General features: G+C 41.7%; 1 protein-coding gene across 7 annotated transcripts in view; it reads left to right on the forward strand.

Annotated features, from left to right (window-relative positions):
* Positions 1-18,749, forward strand: part of LOC131690329 (uncharacterized) — a 561,476-nt gene extending 542,727 nt beyond the window's left edge. For 6 of the 7 annotated variants that reach the window (XM_058976022.1, XM_058976025.1, XM_058976027.1 and 3 more), the window contains 5 exons: positions 13,927-14,883; positions 14,950-15,114; positions 15,187-15,796; positions 15,889-16,092; positions 16,223-18,749. In XM_058976022.1, coding sequence (XP_058832005.1) covers positions 13,927-14,883; positions 14,950-15,114; positions 15,187-15,796; positions 15,889-16,092; positions 16,223-16,347 — 2,061 coding nt within the window. In that variant the 3' untranslated portion in view covers positions 16,348-18,749. The remainder of the gene's footprint in view (positions 1-13,926; positions 14,884-14,949; positions 15,115-15,186; positions 15,797-15,888; positions 16,093-16,222) is intronic. The other variant, XM_058976026.1, reaches the window with a different exon arrangement.
* Positions 18,750-19,335: the final 586 nt, after the last annotated feature.

Genomic DNA, 19,335 nt, shown 5'->3' on the forward strand with positions numbered 1-19,335 from the left:
CTAACCTATCGTGCCCCCAAGTTTATGTTTCATGTTGATGTCTGTATTTTTTTTTTTTTTCAAAAACAAAGATATCGAAAAACCAACACAAAACTCGTGTTCAACATTAATTTTTAGCTAAGCAAAAACCCACTTGACATTTTTTTTACATTGATTAAATGTACTGTACTTAGGACAAAAGATAATGAGTTTTCGCAGAACAACTCACAAAAACATAAACGACACCGTAACTAATACAGCTGATTCACAGTAATAGCCGAAATGACAGTCGTCAACAAAGTTCTGTAAAGTGTATCTAATTCATGCAACATGAGCAACCTCTGCAATAACATAGTGAAGATAATGCCCTGTACCTATTGTACCCCCATACCCATCTGACCCCATTCTACTCTACTTATAATCTTATAAAATTGAATTTATCAACGCAAAGTTACACAATAGTTGACCCGACAAACTCGTTAACATGCAAACACCCCGATGATTGAGTGAACGTTTTAGCACTTATATACTCATAGATGCGTTCTCAATCACGGACCTATGAACACTCTGGTGATTAAGTGAATGTTTTAGTAGTAATAAACTTACAAACGCGATCTCAAGCGGGAACCTACAAACGCCCATGTTCGCGCGATGATGCATCGGTAACGTCCGGAAAGCTCTTTCCTCGGTCTTAACAGCCTTGGTCTATGCCTTCAGTTGGACCAATAAAAAATGACGCTCATATTCACTAGACAACACGCTCCATGACGACATGACTGGGAACTCTAGTGATATGGGAAAATTGATTCTCTTCTAACTCTGTACATTAAAAATTAAGCATCAGATTGACGGTCCGCAAACGATCATTCAAGAATACATGCGAATAGGCAAATGGCCAAATGATTATAAAATCGAATTTATGCACGCGAAGCTACATACACGATAACGCAAGCGACAAACACGTTAACATACAAACGCTCGAGTCTTTCGCGAGCATCCACGCACCCGCGATCTCTCAAACATCCAAACACCCCGGTTACTTACAGAATGGTTTAGCATTTATAAAATTACAAACATGGTCCCAAGAGTGAACCTACCCGTGTTCGCGCGATCATGAATCGGTTACGTGCGGAAGTCCCTACTCGACCATGTTCATGCTTTTAGTTCGATCAATAAAAACTGATGCCCATCTACAAGACAACACGATTCATGCCAACATGACATCTTCTAACATCTGAGCCGTACACCGAACATTAACTATCAGATTCACGGTCCGCGCGCGATCATCCAAGAATACACGCGAATATGAGAATGGACACACGGTTATAAGATTGAATTTATACATGCGAAGTTACCTACACACGCGACACACAAACGTCCACGCGATCGAACACGTTATCGCAGCAACGCTCGAGCCCTTCGCTATGATCCACGCGATTGTGAAGTCCCTGTGCTCGCACATAACTGTACCGTACAATGAATATCACATTCAGAATCACAACTCTCGAAAAAAAACATCCACACACTATTACGCAATTAGTGAACACCCAATGGAAGTTGCTACACGCGCACAGATCACTAGATTAGGATTGTCGCTGGCATCAGTGGTAGGAACATCATTGTTTTCGTTTTGGTATACACTGGAGTCTTTGTATTATATAGTCCTAGGGGCAGATCACTCTAGAAATGTATAACAAATTTGCATCAAATTAGAAAAAATGCATTTAATTTCCATTTTTGCATCAAATTTGCACTCCCTCGCAGAAAAGTTTGTTTAACAAACGTCCTACGCTGATTCACTTTGTTCGACGTTTTGTTGAATGTAGAGCTAATTTTTTGTAGGGTTTTGACGTCTTACACGCAACGCAAAATATATTGCACGCAACGCAAAATGCATTATGAATTTCTATTTTGATGGAAAGAAATGCATTTAATTTAGCTGATTTTTAAAAATGCATCACAAGTGATCTGCCCCTAGATATAGTCCCGTATAGAAGAATGCGCAACAGTGCATAAAATGATGCCTAAACTGTTCGTGGCACCAATAGTTTTTGCTTTAACTTTGAGTGACTTCAACCGAGTTGCACAATAAATCCATACGAAGTGAATTAAAAAATTACGTTTCGTGGCACTTTATTTATAATACTCGTCCATGTAATTTATTGTACATTGTTACAAAAAAGAATAATAAAATGAATAAAGTGTCTTGTTTAGTCGATTGAAATAATTTTCCATAATATTACGTTTTTTCAACCCTAATACTTTTGTTGCGTGTTCTTCGAAAGAAGAATGTTTATTTACTTTGCACGATAGGTAGCCACTGATATGTTCGTTTGATAGATTTGGTTTCACTCTGGGCGAACCTTTGAACATAAACAACGCATTTACACCTGTCGTCAAATGGGCTAAATAAATAAGACCAAAAAATAATCCTCTATCGTCGTTTCATAGCGACTTATCATTTTTGTTTATTTTGGCCAGCAACACAATGGCCATTCTTGGCTGATGTATTTTCACTAATTAGTATGCACAAATTGTCTAAACCTAGACTCAATTTTGATGAATTTTCATTTCCTTGTGTTGTGCGGTATATACAAACTCTTTCATTTCATAACAATAACAGTCGAAAATTTACACCGAAAAATTCGCTATACTGAATCTATTGATTTCACACATGATTTTTTACAATTTATAGCTGCACATAAAATTATCTGTCTTACAAAAAACGTTAAAACTATTGAAATTCATGTGGAGTGCACCAAAATTAGATATTCTTCTACTGGAAATTTTTATGCATTGGTCATTTTCGATCTTAAATGCATAAACATCGCAACAGGATAAATGAAACGGAAATGGAAAATGTGCAAACTCTGCATTTTACCAATTTAAAATTCAATTCAACCAGTGGTTGACAACCTTTTTCGTTCCGTGTATTCCGAATATTGATCCTTATCATGTACCCTTTTGGTGAAAATTGCTAAGCACCCTATCAGAAAAGAAAAATGATTTTCAATTGAATCAACGCCATAGTATTTCAATTTGAACTCTGTTCCTGAATTCTCTCACTCAGCATTTTTATTCTTGACTCACTAAACCAGGTTTTCTACAGGAATGTTAGAATAACATTTTACAATTCACCCCGCATAATTCACCCCCTACATTAGCCTAATTCACCCCCGGGTGGATAGAGTTCCTATATATAGAGTTAGGTGGACACAAAAGCCGGAAAACTGGCAGCTCTTATTCCAGGAAGGAAACACTGGCAACCCTTGCCAATGTTCAAGCTCTAGCTTAATGATTTCATTGTCGTCGTAAGAACTTTACATGTACGAATGGAAAACCAATTCGAAGATCTGATTTCATACTTGTACGAATATCTCTTTGTGTTACAAAAAAAATCTTGTTCTTTTTGTTTCTCTACACTCGATAACACAAGAAACAAGTAAAATAATTATGACCATAATCACAATACCTTTTCCATATACATCCAAAGAGAACATGTTATGTGACGTCATGCTCGATTGACTCCGCCATTTGACTTGTTCAATTGGCTCCGCTCAGTGTCTTCGCCAAACTATGAATATAGTAACTATACGGTATAAAACCGCTGAATTATGTAACCCACTATGGTAACAATTTAGCACTGGGTGGAAATATACCTATTGTTGCACGTTCTCTCCGCAGAGTGTATTTGTTTACATAATTTCTCGCGTGTTTTTTGTAAACGGCCAATAAGCATACTGTCAAATTTCACTTTGAGAGAAAATTCTGGACAAACCGTAACTTGCCAAGAGTGGACATTGGCATTTTATACAAGAGAAAAGTTTTCTTCTTCGTTTACTACTGTCACTAATAATCGGCGATTGATGGTTTGGCCAGAATTTCCTCTCAAAGTGAATTTTGACAGTATACTTATTGGCCCTTTTAAAAAAACACGCGTGATTTTATGCTCACCGCTGTTCGATACCATTCACATTTAAATTTTCGTTCATTTTCGCATTTGTGAACGGTTTTTTTTGCGCAGATAGGTGTGGTAATTTTTGTTTGACATTTGTGTGTAATTAGCATAGGGTTTAGCTAGGGTGACCATACGTCCTGGTTTCCCAGGACATGTCCTGGTTTTTCACTGACTGTCCTGGTGTCCTGGGAAGTCGAGGAAAACGCTTGATTTGTCCTGGTTTTTCTTCTGTAAGCATAATAACAGATTTTCAATAAAAATGAGTTTTTAAGTCATGTAGTTGAAAAACAAAAAAAATCTTCAACGGGTTCAGAATTTTTTTTATTACAAACATGTTTATTCTTCAAAAAAACTTCAATGAATATTAGAGAAGGGGCCCTGGTCAGCCGTACGACGCAACTTAGTCGCGATGCTCAAGAATACTGGACGGCACTGACGTCCTTCTTCCGGATACAATTCCAAACCCTGGTGGTCAACTGCTCGCGGAGTACTTGCTGTTTCGACGCCATCTTCGATTGAACTGACAGCACCCGAGCGAAAAAAAACATGTCTCCCCTTTATAAGGAGTCCAGAGAGCAATTCTCTTGGAGAAAAAAGAATTTACGCTCTTTTCTTTAATTACAGAAAGGTATTGAAATCATTCTCATTTTTTATTGAACACCCTTTATATTTCTAATTATTGAGTTTTCGCTTTATTCACTCTGCTTCAGAGTACGACAAACAAAACTTAATACACTCGAATCTCTCAATTGTACCATCTGATGCATTTTTTAATCTCTCGATAGTACTTCGTTATTTCTTTTTCCAACTTACTTTTTTACATGGAAATTGAAAAGAGAAAGAGGCGTTCGTATGTACGTACCGTATGAATGAGCTGTAGCTGTTTGCAACAACATTTGGCAATCGAACAAATCGAACCGATTCCAGTTGTGGACCAAACTCTGTCCGCTATCAATGTCGATGAAACATTGATTCCGGGATCCGAAAAATTTCCTTTAGTGCCTACCTCTAAGAAGACACATCGAAGTTTTGGCGATTCTGTTTCTTCTAGAGTTCTCTTGCAAGTGGCAGTTTTTCGTTTTACTGGAAATCCATTTCATAAAAAGGAAAATGGCGAAGCAACAATAACTGTCGTGGAATAACCTTATTGAGCGCTCGCTCGAGCTGGTAATTATAGAACCCCTTTAGGATCAATACCAGTTCCTAATCAGTCTACTTTTCCATCTCAATCGGATCGGAAGCAACAATCGCGCTGCTTGTTAACAGTGCAGTGAATCAAACGAACGCTTCTACATACAGTCTGCCGTCTATATGTACCGCGCCAGCTTTAATCGAAAAATAACAGTTGTCCCAAGCCAGTGTGGAAAATAATGCACCGTTACTTTCATTGATGCGGTATCGACAGTTTATTTAAAAATGATTGAAACTCATCAGCAAAATTTGAACAATCTTCGATCCCATACAGTGGTCGTTTATCCAATCCGCCCTTGTGTTCACGAAGTGGAACAATTAATAAACGTGCATACTCGTAATGTGGTACTGATAGCATTTAAAACTTTGGCCATGGCGAAAAGTTTGGCTATGGGAAACAACATGCAACACGTCGTTGCGCATGTCAATGTTAGAATCAAGATACCCGTTTAGATTGACGAAGATAAGCCTGGTGTGAGCCTGCACGATCTATCCCCGCGTACAACCAATAAATTCACTATTGATGTCGAAGTACGTAACGGTGAATGTTTGAAACCTGGAGAACTTTTTTTCCAGGTATATCCAATGGTGCTCGTATCGTAAGAAGCAAATCTCAAATCACGCTGCGCACATATGAAGGACAAATCTCTACGTGCCAAACCATGTGTGAAAGCCTCTAAAGAAACAACATCAAATGCGAGCAAACCCAACAACATTAACTAAATCACCAACAACCGGAGTTGTAACTCAGCCACCGACGAATGCTGGAACAACAGAATCTACACACAGCGTGTCCGATCATTGTGATACTGGTTACCAATGGTTGTCATTCGAGATTTCCAGATATAGCGCAGGGAAGCTGCTTGGGACCGTCAATGTTTCTGCTTTGCTTCAATGACGTGTATCTAGTGCTTAAAACTCCTTGCCTGTTCCTGCACAGAACAGCATGAAACTTTCGCTGGTGGTGGTATAGCAAGAACTTCGCGTGTGTGTGAGTAATCCTAAAAAGCACGGTGATCGAATTCCCATGAAAAATTTTCTGGTAGAGCTCAGACCCACAGAACTTTTTTATTGTCGAAGCTCTGCCTGCCCGACCCAAGATCTTTGTAACTGCCGAAAACCTGTGGAGAAAGCACAGTCGATTGGGGGGATGCAGTCCCCTTTCGACTGTCCTGGTTTTTTACTCGCCTCATATGGTCACCCTAGTTTAGCTAGGCTACCGCTCTCCTCTTGCGAAAATACGTGTGCCCTGGTATTGCTCTCATCGATGACAGCTATGCGATGAGGCGGTTGGTGTTGTGTTATGGCCGAGTGCAGATGGCGGACATCATGAAAAGGAGTTCATGATGAATCACAGTTATTATCAGACGCCCGAATTAATAAATTCTTTTCGGGACAGTTTTCCGCCACTATTGCAAGTGAAGTGAAGTGCGCGCGTGTGACGGCCAGCTAAATCCGTCGAAGAGTGCCGGCCCGTGGTTCGGGCACACCTATAAGCGGTGTCGATTCGCCATTAAGGGGCAAGCTAAACGTCAAGGAGTGTTTTCGCTACGCCGGAAAAAAACATCAAGGAACGAGTCACCGACCGTTCTCACTGTGGAGGATCCGTCGAACGAGCCAAGCTCTCCTCCACAGTTAATCGCCATGGAGAACGAAGCAGGGCAGACAAAGGTTTCCCCTGGGAAGATCACTAGAATACAAAGGCAACACTGCTAGTGACGCGTCGCGATTTGTTCGTTCCGATTTTCAAAGGTATTTTCTCGTGTTATTTTGCTTTGTTCTACGCGAGAGTTTGAATAGTCTACTCTAATCCGCGTCCCGAGCACGCTTCCGGTGGGGTACGCAACTTCGGTGTCCGCGTTGGACGGAAATAACGATTTTCAAGTGGCGTCAGCGGAGGCGGTTGACAGAGCTGCCAGCATTCTACACAAATTGATTTTATGCGCGCTTACTGTTGTCGCGGGTGTCTCCCTTTAGTTTCTCGCGAAAATTCCAGTGTATCCCTGCAGCAAAGTGTTCCGAGTGCATTTCCGGTAGAGTATGGAACCCAAGCACCTGCGGTGCGCGATATCGATAGTTTTCCTCAAATTTTTCGGTGGCAACTAGAGTTGCCAGTTGTCTACTCGTCGCTAAAGTTTACTGGCCCGCTCCTTTAGTAGCTATGGAGCAACATCCGGATAAATAATGACGCGTATTTAAACTACGAGAATCGCCAGCGTTGTGTAAGTATCACATCCACAGTATGGAAGAGGAAAAGTGTGGTATCTGCGGTCTATCCAAGAAGTCGAAGCAAGCTCAACAAATCAGTTGAATCTGTTGTGACAACTGTTCAGTATGGTACCACTGCGTCTGTGTCCATATAAGAGACACTGAGATTAACGATGTGCAGAACTATATATTTTTTTTGCGAACATTGCTCTATTCGCGGAAGTCTAGTCAGCAAACCCGTTAGTTCTCATCCAGTACAAGACGAAGTCAAACAGCTGAAGCAAACCGTACTCGACCTGAAAGCGCAGCTAGCAAAACTCCAGTCAGAGCTAGACTATGTTCGTTCTGCTAACAAGAAGCAAATAGACCTGATCCAGAGTAAGCTCAACAACAGTAATCAACGTGACAGCCAGTGTGCCATCCAAAACACACTGATAAGCAATATTGGAGAGAAGCTTGAGATCATCGAAGCGGGTGCAAAACTTGCCAACAATTGCTCACAGTCAGTGAACTCCCACCGTCTTGCTATCAACAAAATCCCCCTTCAAGATGGAGAAAGTGTCCGTGGTATTGTGGAAAGTGTACTAACCCTCCTTGACATCAAAGAAGAAATGCCTCACGTAACCAGCAGTTTTCGAGTGAAAGTGAAACCGTCTAAATGGTCAGATCGCAATATAACACCAACCATTGTTGCTGTCTTCGATAATAGAGATGCACGAGATCGGGTTATCAAGAGATATTTCGACAGGTACTAAAACGCTAAATTATGTCATCTGCAAAATGGTTCTGCCCTTGAGTATCGCTTCACTGTAAATGAAATGCTGTCAGTACAAGCTTTCCGGATTCGTAACCTTGCCCTCCGACTAAAGCAAAAGAAGTTCGTCCAATCAGTTTTCGTCAGGAATGACAACATCTCTATTCTGCTGCCAGAACAAAAAAGATACACTGCTGTGGAAAGTGCTGCACATATTCTCGAGCTGGTTGGAAATAGCCACAATTCAAACGATTCATCAGTATTCTTCGATGCTCTATCGTCCGATGTGTCTTCCTCATCCCGCTGCTAACCTTCCACACTACATTGCTGACGATTTTCCAAATGTAAAATGCCCAGAAATAATTTCCCGAACCTACGCATCGGACATCTAAATGTTCGAGGACTTGAAAGCCACATCGACGGCGTGAAGTTGCTTCTCGATTAGAATCAGTACAGTCGTGATTCGTTGGTTGGGCCACAGCCTTGTCCAACTAACGAATTTGATTCGCTAGTTGGACCGACTGACAAATGTCAAAAACTCCAAACGAGATGTTGGTAGTGTAAATGCATCTATACACATCTCTAAATATTGTCAGATTGATTGTCAAAGTAAATTTGACATGACATTTTGGCGTTCAGATGCTTTTTAGTTGGACAATGGTCCAACTAGCGGAGGTCCAACTAAAAAGCGGTCCAGTTAAAAAGTGTCCAACCAGCGAATCACGACTGTACCATTTATTTGCGGTTACCGAAACAAAGCTCAAAGCATCCTCCCCCGTTGCTCCAATTCGTATACCCGCATTCAATTTCATCAGGAACTCGTTGCCCACAAGTAGAGGACGTGGTACAAAAACCTGCGGTGGATTCAGTATGTACGTGAAGAAGGGAATCAAAGCTACACCAATACTAAAGTCATCATTCAACCCGGCGATTCCTATCGGTCTGAGATTTGAATTTCTCGCTGTCCAAATGAAGATTAACGAGCTGAACATCTGTGTAGTGGCCCTTTATAACCCAATCGGTTCTAACCCTCATTTTTCCCAATGCTACGAAAAATTACTACTCGACCTTCTCGATATCGGGTTCGACAAGCTGTTTGTGGTCGGAGACTTTAACATTAATGTCTCTTCGACTCAGCCAACAATGAATCACGCAGCACTGACGCGCATCAACGCTGCGTTTAACTTAGCTATTCTCCCAACCGGCCCCACACGTATAACTGAGAACAGCGCAACTACTATCGACTTGATGATCACAGATTCTCCTGACTCAGTAATTAAGTCGAAAACATGCACTGGAAATACCATTTCAGATCACGAGGTGATCTACTTCCTTGCAAATATCAGAATGCAAAGGACTACTACACAGACCATGCGCATTCGAAATCTCCATAATATCGACCCTTTACGACTGCAAGCCGATTTCCAAGCCAGAGATCTTCAGCCCTTCTACACCTCTGCAGACGTCTCGATAAAAGCTGACCTACTTACTGCAGAACTCACAGATATGCTCCAACATCACGCTCCAGAACGCACAATCACCGTCCGAGACAAACGCACGCCGTGGATTTTGGAAAGCATCAAGCAGGCCGTTGCGCTGAGGGACTTAGCTTACAAACTCTACTCACGCAATCCAAACAGAACCAGACTAGACAACCAGTGGTTGGACTACGTTCAGAAGCGAGATAGAGCAAACTCCCTCATTTTCACCGCCAATAAACGCTACGCTGAGAAACATTTTGATCACAGTCTTCCGGCGAAAAAGTTGTGGAGCAACCTGAGGCGAGAAGGTGTCCATAACAATGCGAAAAAGAATGCACTCTCCAAAGGAATCGATGCGGACGAGTTGAACCGTTTCTTTAGCAAAGGTCATCGCCAGCTTCAAAACACAAACCAATCTAGGATACCTACCGCACCCCTTCAATGTGCGGATGTCAACATAAACGCAACCGAATTCAACTTCCGTCGCACAACTAGCGAAGAAATTTGTCGGAAAATTTGTGACATTCACACGAACGCCACTGGCCAGGACCAAATCCCTATTTCATTCATTAAAGTACTCTGTCCGGTTATCCTGCTACCACTTTCATATCTGTTCAATGCAATAATTGAAACCAAATCCCCCTGAACTGAAAAAAGGCAATCATCACCACGATACCAAAGCAGTCTAATCCCACTCAACCTAAAGATTTCCGGCCAATCAGTGTTCTACCAGCCATCTCAAAAATTCTAGAAAAAATACTGCTTTCTCAAATCACAGAACATCTAGATAATCCAAATGCACCCCTGCTAGCAAGGCACCAATGCGGATACAGGAAAAGACATAGTACAACAACCGCCCTCACTAAGGTAGTACATGATGTGTACACGAATCTTGACAACAACTTCTGTACTGTTATGGTCCTTGTGGACTTCTCTCTCGCCTTCAACTGCGTAAAACACCAAACTCTGAGAGCCAAGCTTCGGAACGAGTTCCATTTTTCTCAGACGGCATGCGACCTGGTATCATCATTCCTGGATCGCAGAAAGCAGTCAGTTCGCCTAGGAAATGCACTGTCCAGTGAGCAAGATGTCCCCGACGGTACACCTCAAGGATCGTGCCTCAGTGCACTACCATTCAGTTTGTACATAAATAGTTTACCTTCGTATTTAACGTGCAACTACCACCTGTATGCTGATGATCTGCAAATCTATATATCCGGCCCGGTTTCCGATGTGGATAGACTTGTACATGCTATCAACACTGACCTCCAAACGATAGTTCACTGGGCAGATGCAAACTGGCTGGCCCCCAACCCAAAGAAAACCCAAGCAATCATCTTCAGCAAATCTGGAGTCATTGTACCACAAACCAACATTATTTTTTGTGGCGAAATAGTGCCAGTGTCAAACGAGGTCTGAAACTCGACCGTAACTTGTCCTAGTCTCAGCAAGTAAACGATATTACGCAGAAAACTTACAACATTTTACGAACGTTTCGACGATTCGCCCCAGTCCTTTCCTTGCCGACTCGACGAAAGCTGATGCAAGCAGTAGTAATGCCCATCTTCGCGTATGCCGATGTGGTATACTACCCCGGACTTTCTGCAGCTCTCAAAAATCAACTGCATCGCTGCTTCAAATCAGCTGTCCGCTTTGTCTACAACCTCCGACGACGAGACACAACCGCAGACGTCCGGAACTCCATTCTCGGAGTCGATCTACATTCTAACTACTGGCTGAGAATATGCTGCTTCATGAGGTAGGCATACCACGGAGATCTGCCAAACTACATCCAACAGCACTTACAACATGGGCAGCTGAGGACACGATCCTTCATCATACCCAGGCACACAAACACCACTGGCAAAAGTGTACTGGTGTACGGAGCAACCTGCTGGAATGACCTACCAATCGACGCCAAGCTGAAATCAACGATAGCTTCTTTCAAGAGCTACACAAGAAGTTTGATCTAAATCAATTACCTTCCATATTTTTGTTAGTATCAGTTATGTTTGATTTATTTTACATCGTAAATGTATCTCTCGAGTATCAGCGTGAGTGAAGGGAGAGTTGGAGGACAATAAACACGATAAAATTTAGTTTATTTGTTTTTCCCTTTTTGTTTGTTTACATACGAAGGTCCCAAATTCCAGTAGAAGCACCTAGGCCGCCCTGATAAGAAGGGTCCGCCGGGAAATCAGAACCCGAATAGTGGGTAAACCGCTACTTACAACTAAACAACCACATTTTTCTGCGTGTACCAAGAGTGTGGTCCGACGTCTTACTAGAGAGGTGTTCGATGACTTGACAGATATATAACGAAAGCAAAACAATCGTGCTTCGAGGCGAAAACAATGGGAACACCAGCGACAATTCTAATCTAGTGTTCTGTATCTAGTGTTGCGCGACATATGGTTCACGTTGTTGCGATGAAACACCACCCGTCTCAGATTACAATCCAGAGCTGGTTGGACATCACTCACGCATTGAGGGATTAGGAATTGGGAGTTCACAATTAAACTTTGTAACCGCTGGTTACATGTACAAGGCTCTCGTTAATTATCTAACCTCCACATCAAACCTGAAATGTCAGACTTTTTTAAGCTGATGCAACGAACCCGAGAACTTGAAAATTCAAAAACCCGAACCCGAAATAATGAAAATTAAAAAAACCAGATCCCGCGAACTTTAAAATTGGAAAACCCGAACCCTACTCGAATCTGAAAATTGCGCCGTAGAAAACAATTCATTGGGTTTTTTTCTCTTGAAAAAATGGGTAGAAGTAGTTTAGAACGTATTGTTTACACTGTATTTTTATCGCTGTCAGTTTTTCGAAAATTGGAAAAAATGGCGGCAACCGGAAAGGAACGTCACGAGTTGCTCAACTCACTCATCGGGACATTAAACGTTACTACCAAACTCTGAGCATCGACCGAGAGAGACTGCATACGTATAAAGTGCAGAAGGCTCCAAATCGTGAACAGCAAAATATGGTGGGAAACACCATGTACAATCAGATGGTGACGAATCGCCATTGTCTCATCATGGATGATGAGACTTACGTCAAGGTGGACTTCCGGCAGCTTCCGGGGCTACTGTTCTTCACCACCCAGCATAAGTTTGATGTTCCGGAAGAAGTAAGCAAACAGGAACTTTCAAAGTTTTCCAATAAATATACGATTTGGTAAGCGATCTGCTCATGTGGCCAACGAACGGCGCCGTTCATGACTTCCGGGAGATCTACCTCAAGAAGTGTCTCCTGCAGCGTCTGCTTCCTCTGTTGAATCAACACAACGGCCCTACGATCTTCTGGCCGGATCTAGCTTCTTGCTACTTTTCAAATATTGTTCTGGAGTGGTGCGAAGCCAATAGGATCACTTTTGTACCCAAGGATATGAATCCCTCAACGCACTGGAACTAAGTCCCATAAAAAAAAACTGGGCAATTGCGAAACAGGTACTTCGGAAGCATCTCAAGGAGGTGAAATACGAGGAAGATTTGAAACAAAAGTGGGTTTCCGTACAGAAGAAGGTGCATCCAGATGGTGTACAGAACCTAAAGAGTGGAGTTAAGCGTAAGGTGCGAGCGTACGGTTATGTTATTGAAGTGAAATAAAATAAATATGCCATAAGCTTATTAATTTTATTTTACTGTTTGAATGTTTGAAAAGGATCGGTCTACTAGGTAATGTTTTACAGCGTTTTTTATGTGATGAAATTTGAACACCATTTAGCAAGTTGTCCAGCACATCAAGCAATTTTGCTACAAACAAGAACTCGAGTGACACTGCCGATGTCTTTTCGGCTATGTTGATCCATACACTGTCCTTCGAATTCGTTTAACCATTATCTGTCAGTTCATTCCGTTTGACCGATTCGTACGCTGTTTTTTTTTTTCTACAGACTTATGAGTTCGCAAGTTGTATTCTCGGAATTTATCTCGTATTTGTTGTAGTGTAAATATCTGGTCCGTCGACCTCTAAGAAATTCGTTTCGGTATTTGCCGACAAAGGATCCAGTAAACGAGCGTAGCCTTTTAAGCAGAAAACGGGAGAGCTTCTTATAGGCTGCATTGAGGATCGTCAAGCCTCGATAGTTATTACAATGGATATTATAACCTTTCTTGTAGATAGAGCTTATGAGACAACCCAACCAGTAGTCGTCTCAGGCACGGTTGTTGCTTAGCAAAGCTTGATAGTTACAGAATAAAAGAGAACCATGTCGTTAAAGTTCTGAAATAATCTAAATCGAGTTCTTCAGCTATTTTGCATTCCTATAGGAATTTGAAGATGTTCACGATCAACAGTTCGAAAAACAGAGATAATACAACATTTTTTTTTTCTCATTCTATCATAGTCCACAACTCCCGAACCACCAACTTCACCATCATCGACAACCGCCCTGTCCACTAGCCCGTCAACAACGACCCCTGCAACGAGTACTATTGCCGAAGCTAGTACAACAATACCGACGACCGTACCTACGGTCATCAGTACAACGCAACCTACCACAACCGAAACGGATGAGCCAACAAATATGTACCCCATCATCAAAAACCGCATACCGAAGCAAGCCATCATCGCCGGTAAAGTGTTCAGTCTACCGGTACCACTAGAAACCTTCCACGACACCGAAGACGGCAATAACTTACGATTGGAACTGTACGATAGTCACGGCTACCCACTGAAGAATAATTCCTGGGTACAGTTCAACGTGGAAACCAGAGAAATATATGGTCTTCCGCTGGAAAAGGACGTTTCCAAGTGGCACTACATCCTGCAAGCTACCGATTCGGGTGAGAAATCCGTCAACGAAACCGTCGATGTATCCGTCCAGCAGCACAAGTCCCACCGCAGTGTTAATCATGAGATCAGTCTGGCTCTACGCCTACAGCGTAAATTCGCCAGAAACGTCGACTGGCAGATCGAAGTGATCCGTGGTATCGCCAAGGTGCTAGGCGACGTATCACTAACTAACATCGTGGTTCGCGAAGTTCGTAACAGTATTCAGGATCCGAATCTGGCTACGTTCGTGTATACCAACGAGACCCTACCGAAAGATCGCTGCCCGGAGGAACGGCTGGATGATCTGGTCGCTCTACTGACCGAGAAGGCCCTAAACGATGCACTTAATCCGGACATTCTGGTGAAATCCGTTCAAGGTCAACAAATTGGACAGTGTCTAAAGTCGCAGATTCCGAAGGTGAAACCAACGCAGATTACGGCCACGAAGAATTTTGCACCCACGACAAGGAACCAGGTGGATCGAGTGAACGCCACCGTTGGTCATCTGCTTGTCTACAAAGTGCCGTCGGTGAGTTGTTGAGTGGAATATGTTTTTGTTGCTGATTTGAATACATTATTCTTTTATATTTTGTAGGATACGTTCTACGATCCAGAGGATGGTACCGATCTCAAGTTGAAGCTGCTGACAACGGTACGAAGCCCACTGGATCAGTACCACTGGTTGCAGTTCGATTCGAAGAATCACGAATTCTTTGGCATCCCCAGAACGAATGATGTTGGTCAGAAGGAATACCTACTGGTGAGTACTTTGAGATGAGATGGTTGTGCGATTTCATTTCTAGAATTAACAAATTGAAATACACTTTTCCAGATGGCCGAAGATCGCGAGGGACTGACTGCCACCGACGCCCTGGTTGTAGTTGTTCACCAAGCTCACCCCAAACGTGACTACAGTGTTCTGTTCGAGCTAACCCTGGATACTACCCATGAGCAGTTCAGCATAGCACAGACCCAGCGCCGATTTATCGAACGCCTCGCTCAGGTATTTGGTGACGCTAACACCAACTACATCCATATCCGGAACATTCGCACAATCATACACACCGGTCAGGTGCAGGTGACTTTCTTCAACACGACCCTCTACCGACAGCATCAGCGCTGTCCGGATGAGGAGATCGAAAGCCTGCGGAACATTCTGCTCTACCCGGATGGAACTATCCGCGCAAAGGTACGGGAGATTCTCGGTCAGGAGTTTAGTCTGCAAAACGTCAGTCTTATTCCGGTGGGAACTTGTCAGGGTTACGACACTCCGATCCACGTTACGAGTGAACCGGAGAAAGCTCTACCGCCTCCCATCGCCAAGGATGATTACCTGATCACCTTCGTCCTGCCAGCTGTGATAATCCTGGCGATGCTGCTGATTGCTTTTATAGCAGCATGCGTCCTCTATCGGAGACGGCTCACCGGCAAGATGGAACTTGGTAAGTCGATCTATAGCTAACCTGTCAGCAAAATTGCACCCACCCACTAACCCCGATTGGTGAAAGGCTAATACATTATCCAATAATCGAAGAATATATCAATTTCCAACCAATCGCATCCCAATCCCATCAAGGTACCGATGAGGAACGCAAGTCGTTCCGCTCCAAGGGCATTCCGGTGATATTCCAGGACGAGTTGGACGAGAAGCCGGAGATCGGCAACAAGTCACCGGTGATACTGAAGGACGAGAAGCCGCCCCTGCTGCCGCCGTCCTACAGCAGTACCAATAACGATGGTAGGTATCTGTTTCCAGTGTTTCGATAATTGGTGAAATATCGTATTCAGAATTCGTTGTTTCATTTTGCTTCATGCAACAACAATCATTAACGCATAATTTTTCTCTCGCGTATCTTGACCCATTTCAGGTGAAAACGAAGACGTCGACGAATATGTGCCTCCACCGGCCGTCGTTGTTGGTGGTCGTGAAACACGGGGCAAATCACCGGTGACTCCGTCATACCGGAGGCCACCGCCGTACGTGTCACCTTAGAAGCGGGCCAATCGTAGTGCCACCTCAAATCAAACTATGAACCACCAGCACCACGGAAACAGCAGCTAGATTCTCGGTCCAAAATAGGTTCAAGGGCGGAGCTGTGACACTACGACCCCTTCCTCGGGAAGCAGATTAGTAGTTTTTCGATTGGTGTTTAATCACTGAATACTAGTGATGAAAGATATAGAGAGAGAATAGAATCGATTAAGCACAGATGACAATGATCGGAACACAGGAAGAAAAAATCCTCACATTTCTATTGGCAGGAACAGAAAGTCTTTCGAGAGGATGTGAGTTTTTTTGCAGCAGCATATGAAAAAGTTGATATTTTTGTAAAAAGAAACCAGCAAAAGATCGTGAAGAGAATGATAAGAAATCAATTTGTAGTCATCTTACGCTAAGATATGAAGTTAATCAGACGAAAACATACAAACGTAGTTTAGTAGGGTAAGTTTTATAACTATTTTTTTTCGATTGAATTGTGAAACCAACAGTTTTCGGTTATTCAGCATCCGAAACTACCAAATAGTTTTGTTTGTTGTGATAAGATTTTCCCTTCTATAATCCTCGTTTCGCTTTCCGTTCAGGAAAATGCAAAACGAGCGAAACGCACAATAATGTTTTAAATTAGTTCGTTTAGATTTAAAAGCACAACACAAAGCAGCAACAGAGCTTAAAATGATAGTGAAACAAAGCACTTTTTAGTTCTCGAAATTAATCGGGCGGCTAGTAAATGGATATTACACCTATAAATGTAAAGCACCTAATCAAGTGAATTATCTCGTACTACTCTTTTAGGATAAATTTACACCCCTAACAGCGATACCCTTTACTACCTGCTCCGGCAGACAAGGCGCGTGATTTTATAAATTACGGCAACCGTAAATACAGCGAATGTTTAACGTGTTACATAAATACGAACTCAACTAGGAATTGTCGGCTAACAACAAAAAATATTGGAAATCATCATCAATGCAAATGCCAATTCAGGCCGAATGATATGACAAGCTTATTATAAAAAATATCAATTTCCAAAAAAGCAACTATCTCGAATTTCGAATAAAAAAAACCGAACGTCCGCCCCAGTCAGAACCCGCGAAATCCTTATGATCTCACATTCTTACGTTTCGAACCCCCTACAAACCCCCATATTGAAGTAATAGTTTTCAATGAAACTCGCGAAACTTACAAATAACTGCCATATTAATGAGATAGTACTAGACAGCAAGAGAGAGAGAGAAAGAGAGATAATAACATATGATGGACTTAATATAATTTTTTAAAGTGTGCATTTAGTTCTGGTACCTCCCGTTTTCATGCACCCGGGAGGCCATTAACAGTAAGAATACAAATGTATAAGAAATATGTAAATCAGTCCCTAGGACGACTTTGCCAAACAGACCAGAATAAATTGGTTTCCAATTGAAAAAAAATACAATCATCCAGAACAAACAACGATTTTCCAGCTGAGAATGTAAAATTCAAGTTATAACGCAATCTGCTGCTGCCGCTGTCGTTTCAAAAACGAATCAAACAAAAGCATACAGGATTTTCCGTTTCCAACAGACTATTGCTTTCCTTGTGTAAAAGTTATTCGCTAGTTTTAATTGCTGCTATTTAAGTGTAACGCTTATCTCTATACATATATTTTTTATAACTGCCAATCTTAGAGAGCAAATGGCAAAACGTAATCTGCATAAAAAAATAGTCTTACGTAAATATATCTATCTATAATGAGCGATAAATTATCTTGACAAAATCTTTTCTAAGTGTTTTATTTTATTTCAATAAAACGAAATGAGCTGTACAGCATTTGTTTGGTTTATTCGTATGCAAATTATAGAGAGCACTTAAACAGAATAAAATATGTACTTGAAGCATGAAGCGATCCTCGTTGAGCAAAACGCCCGAACGCCGTTTCATACTTTCACCCCCCGGTAGTATGCAAGAAGACCGGCTTCTTTCCCAATTTTGAAAAACAACAGTGGACTGAAAATCAACCAACAAACAAAACACTCACAATTTAAAAAAAAAACACAAAAACAATCTTCTAACCAAGTAATGTCTAAAGCTGCTAAAACAACGCGAGTTCAAGTATGGAAGAAATGAAACAAAAAATAAAACTAGAAACACACTATTAGATATACTCACGCACTGATAGAGAAAATATACAAACAAGCAAACAATGGAAATAAAAGAGGAAACCACTAAAACCTAGTAAGATGTAATCTAAACAAACGCATAAAGAGGGCGAATACTGCAAACCAGGATAGATGAAGGAATGAACCACAGCTCTGGGTAAAAAAATCGGAGAAATAAGGGAAAATCGATAAGATAAGAATAACGAAAACTCGATAACCAAATTGTACATTTTTTAATAAAAAGTAAGAAAATTTAAAGCTTTTCTGGTAATCAATTCACGCTAATATCACCGTTCTTTCAAGTGTATACTGTAGGTCGCTCTTTTGCTCTTCAGTCGTTGGCACTGGCATCCCTTCCGACATCTTTGCAGTGAAAGTTAACGGAGGTCAACCGCATTTGTAACCCTGACAATTCTTCTCCAGAAAACTATTTCCTCAAAAGCACCAATTCCTAGAAAAAAAATGTACCCTTTCACAAAAAACATTATTATGTTATTAAGCCAAAACTGAGAACCACAAAGTCCAGAAACTGGTGCGGTGTAAAGCTGCTGAACATAGGGATTGATTCCTTCTTACAAACATGAGTAGTTCTTTGAATATGTATGGCAAATCACTCATGCACGCAAAGTTGTAAAGGGCGAACACGAAATTATTGCGACACCGAAAATGTCATGCCAATTTTCTTATAATGTTTAAAATCGAACCAAAATTTTGGGGGGGAAGGGGAGGAGTTGCTTCTCTAATCTTCCGGTCATCACATCGCATGCTTTGGTATACTTAGTATGTATAACAAACATGAAGATGTGACACAAGGTGCCAAGAGCGCACTAAAATCCTGTCAATC

Source organism: Topomyia yanbarensis, chromosome 3, assembly GCF_030247195.1.
Source record: "Topomyia yanbarensis strain Yona2022 chromosome 3, ASM3024719v1, whole genome shotgun sequence".
NCBI lineage: Eukaryota > Metazoa > Arthropoda > Insecta > Diptera > Culicidae > Topomyia > Topomyia yanbarensis.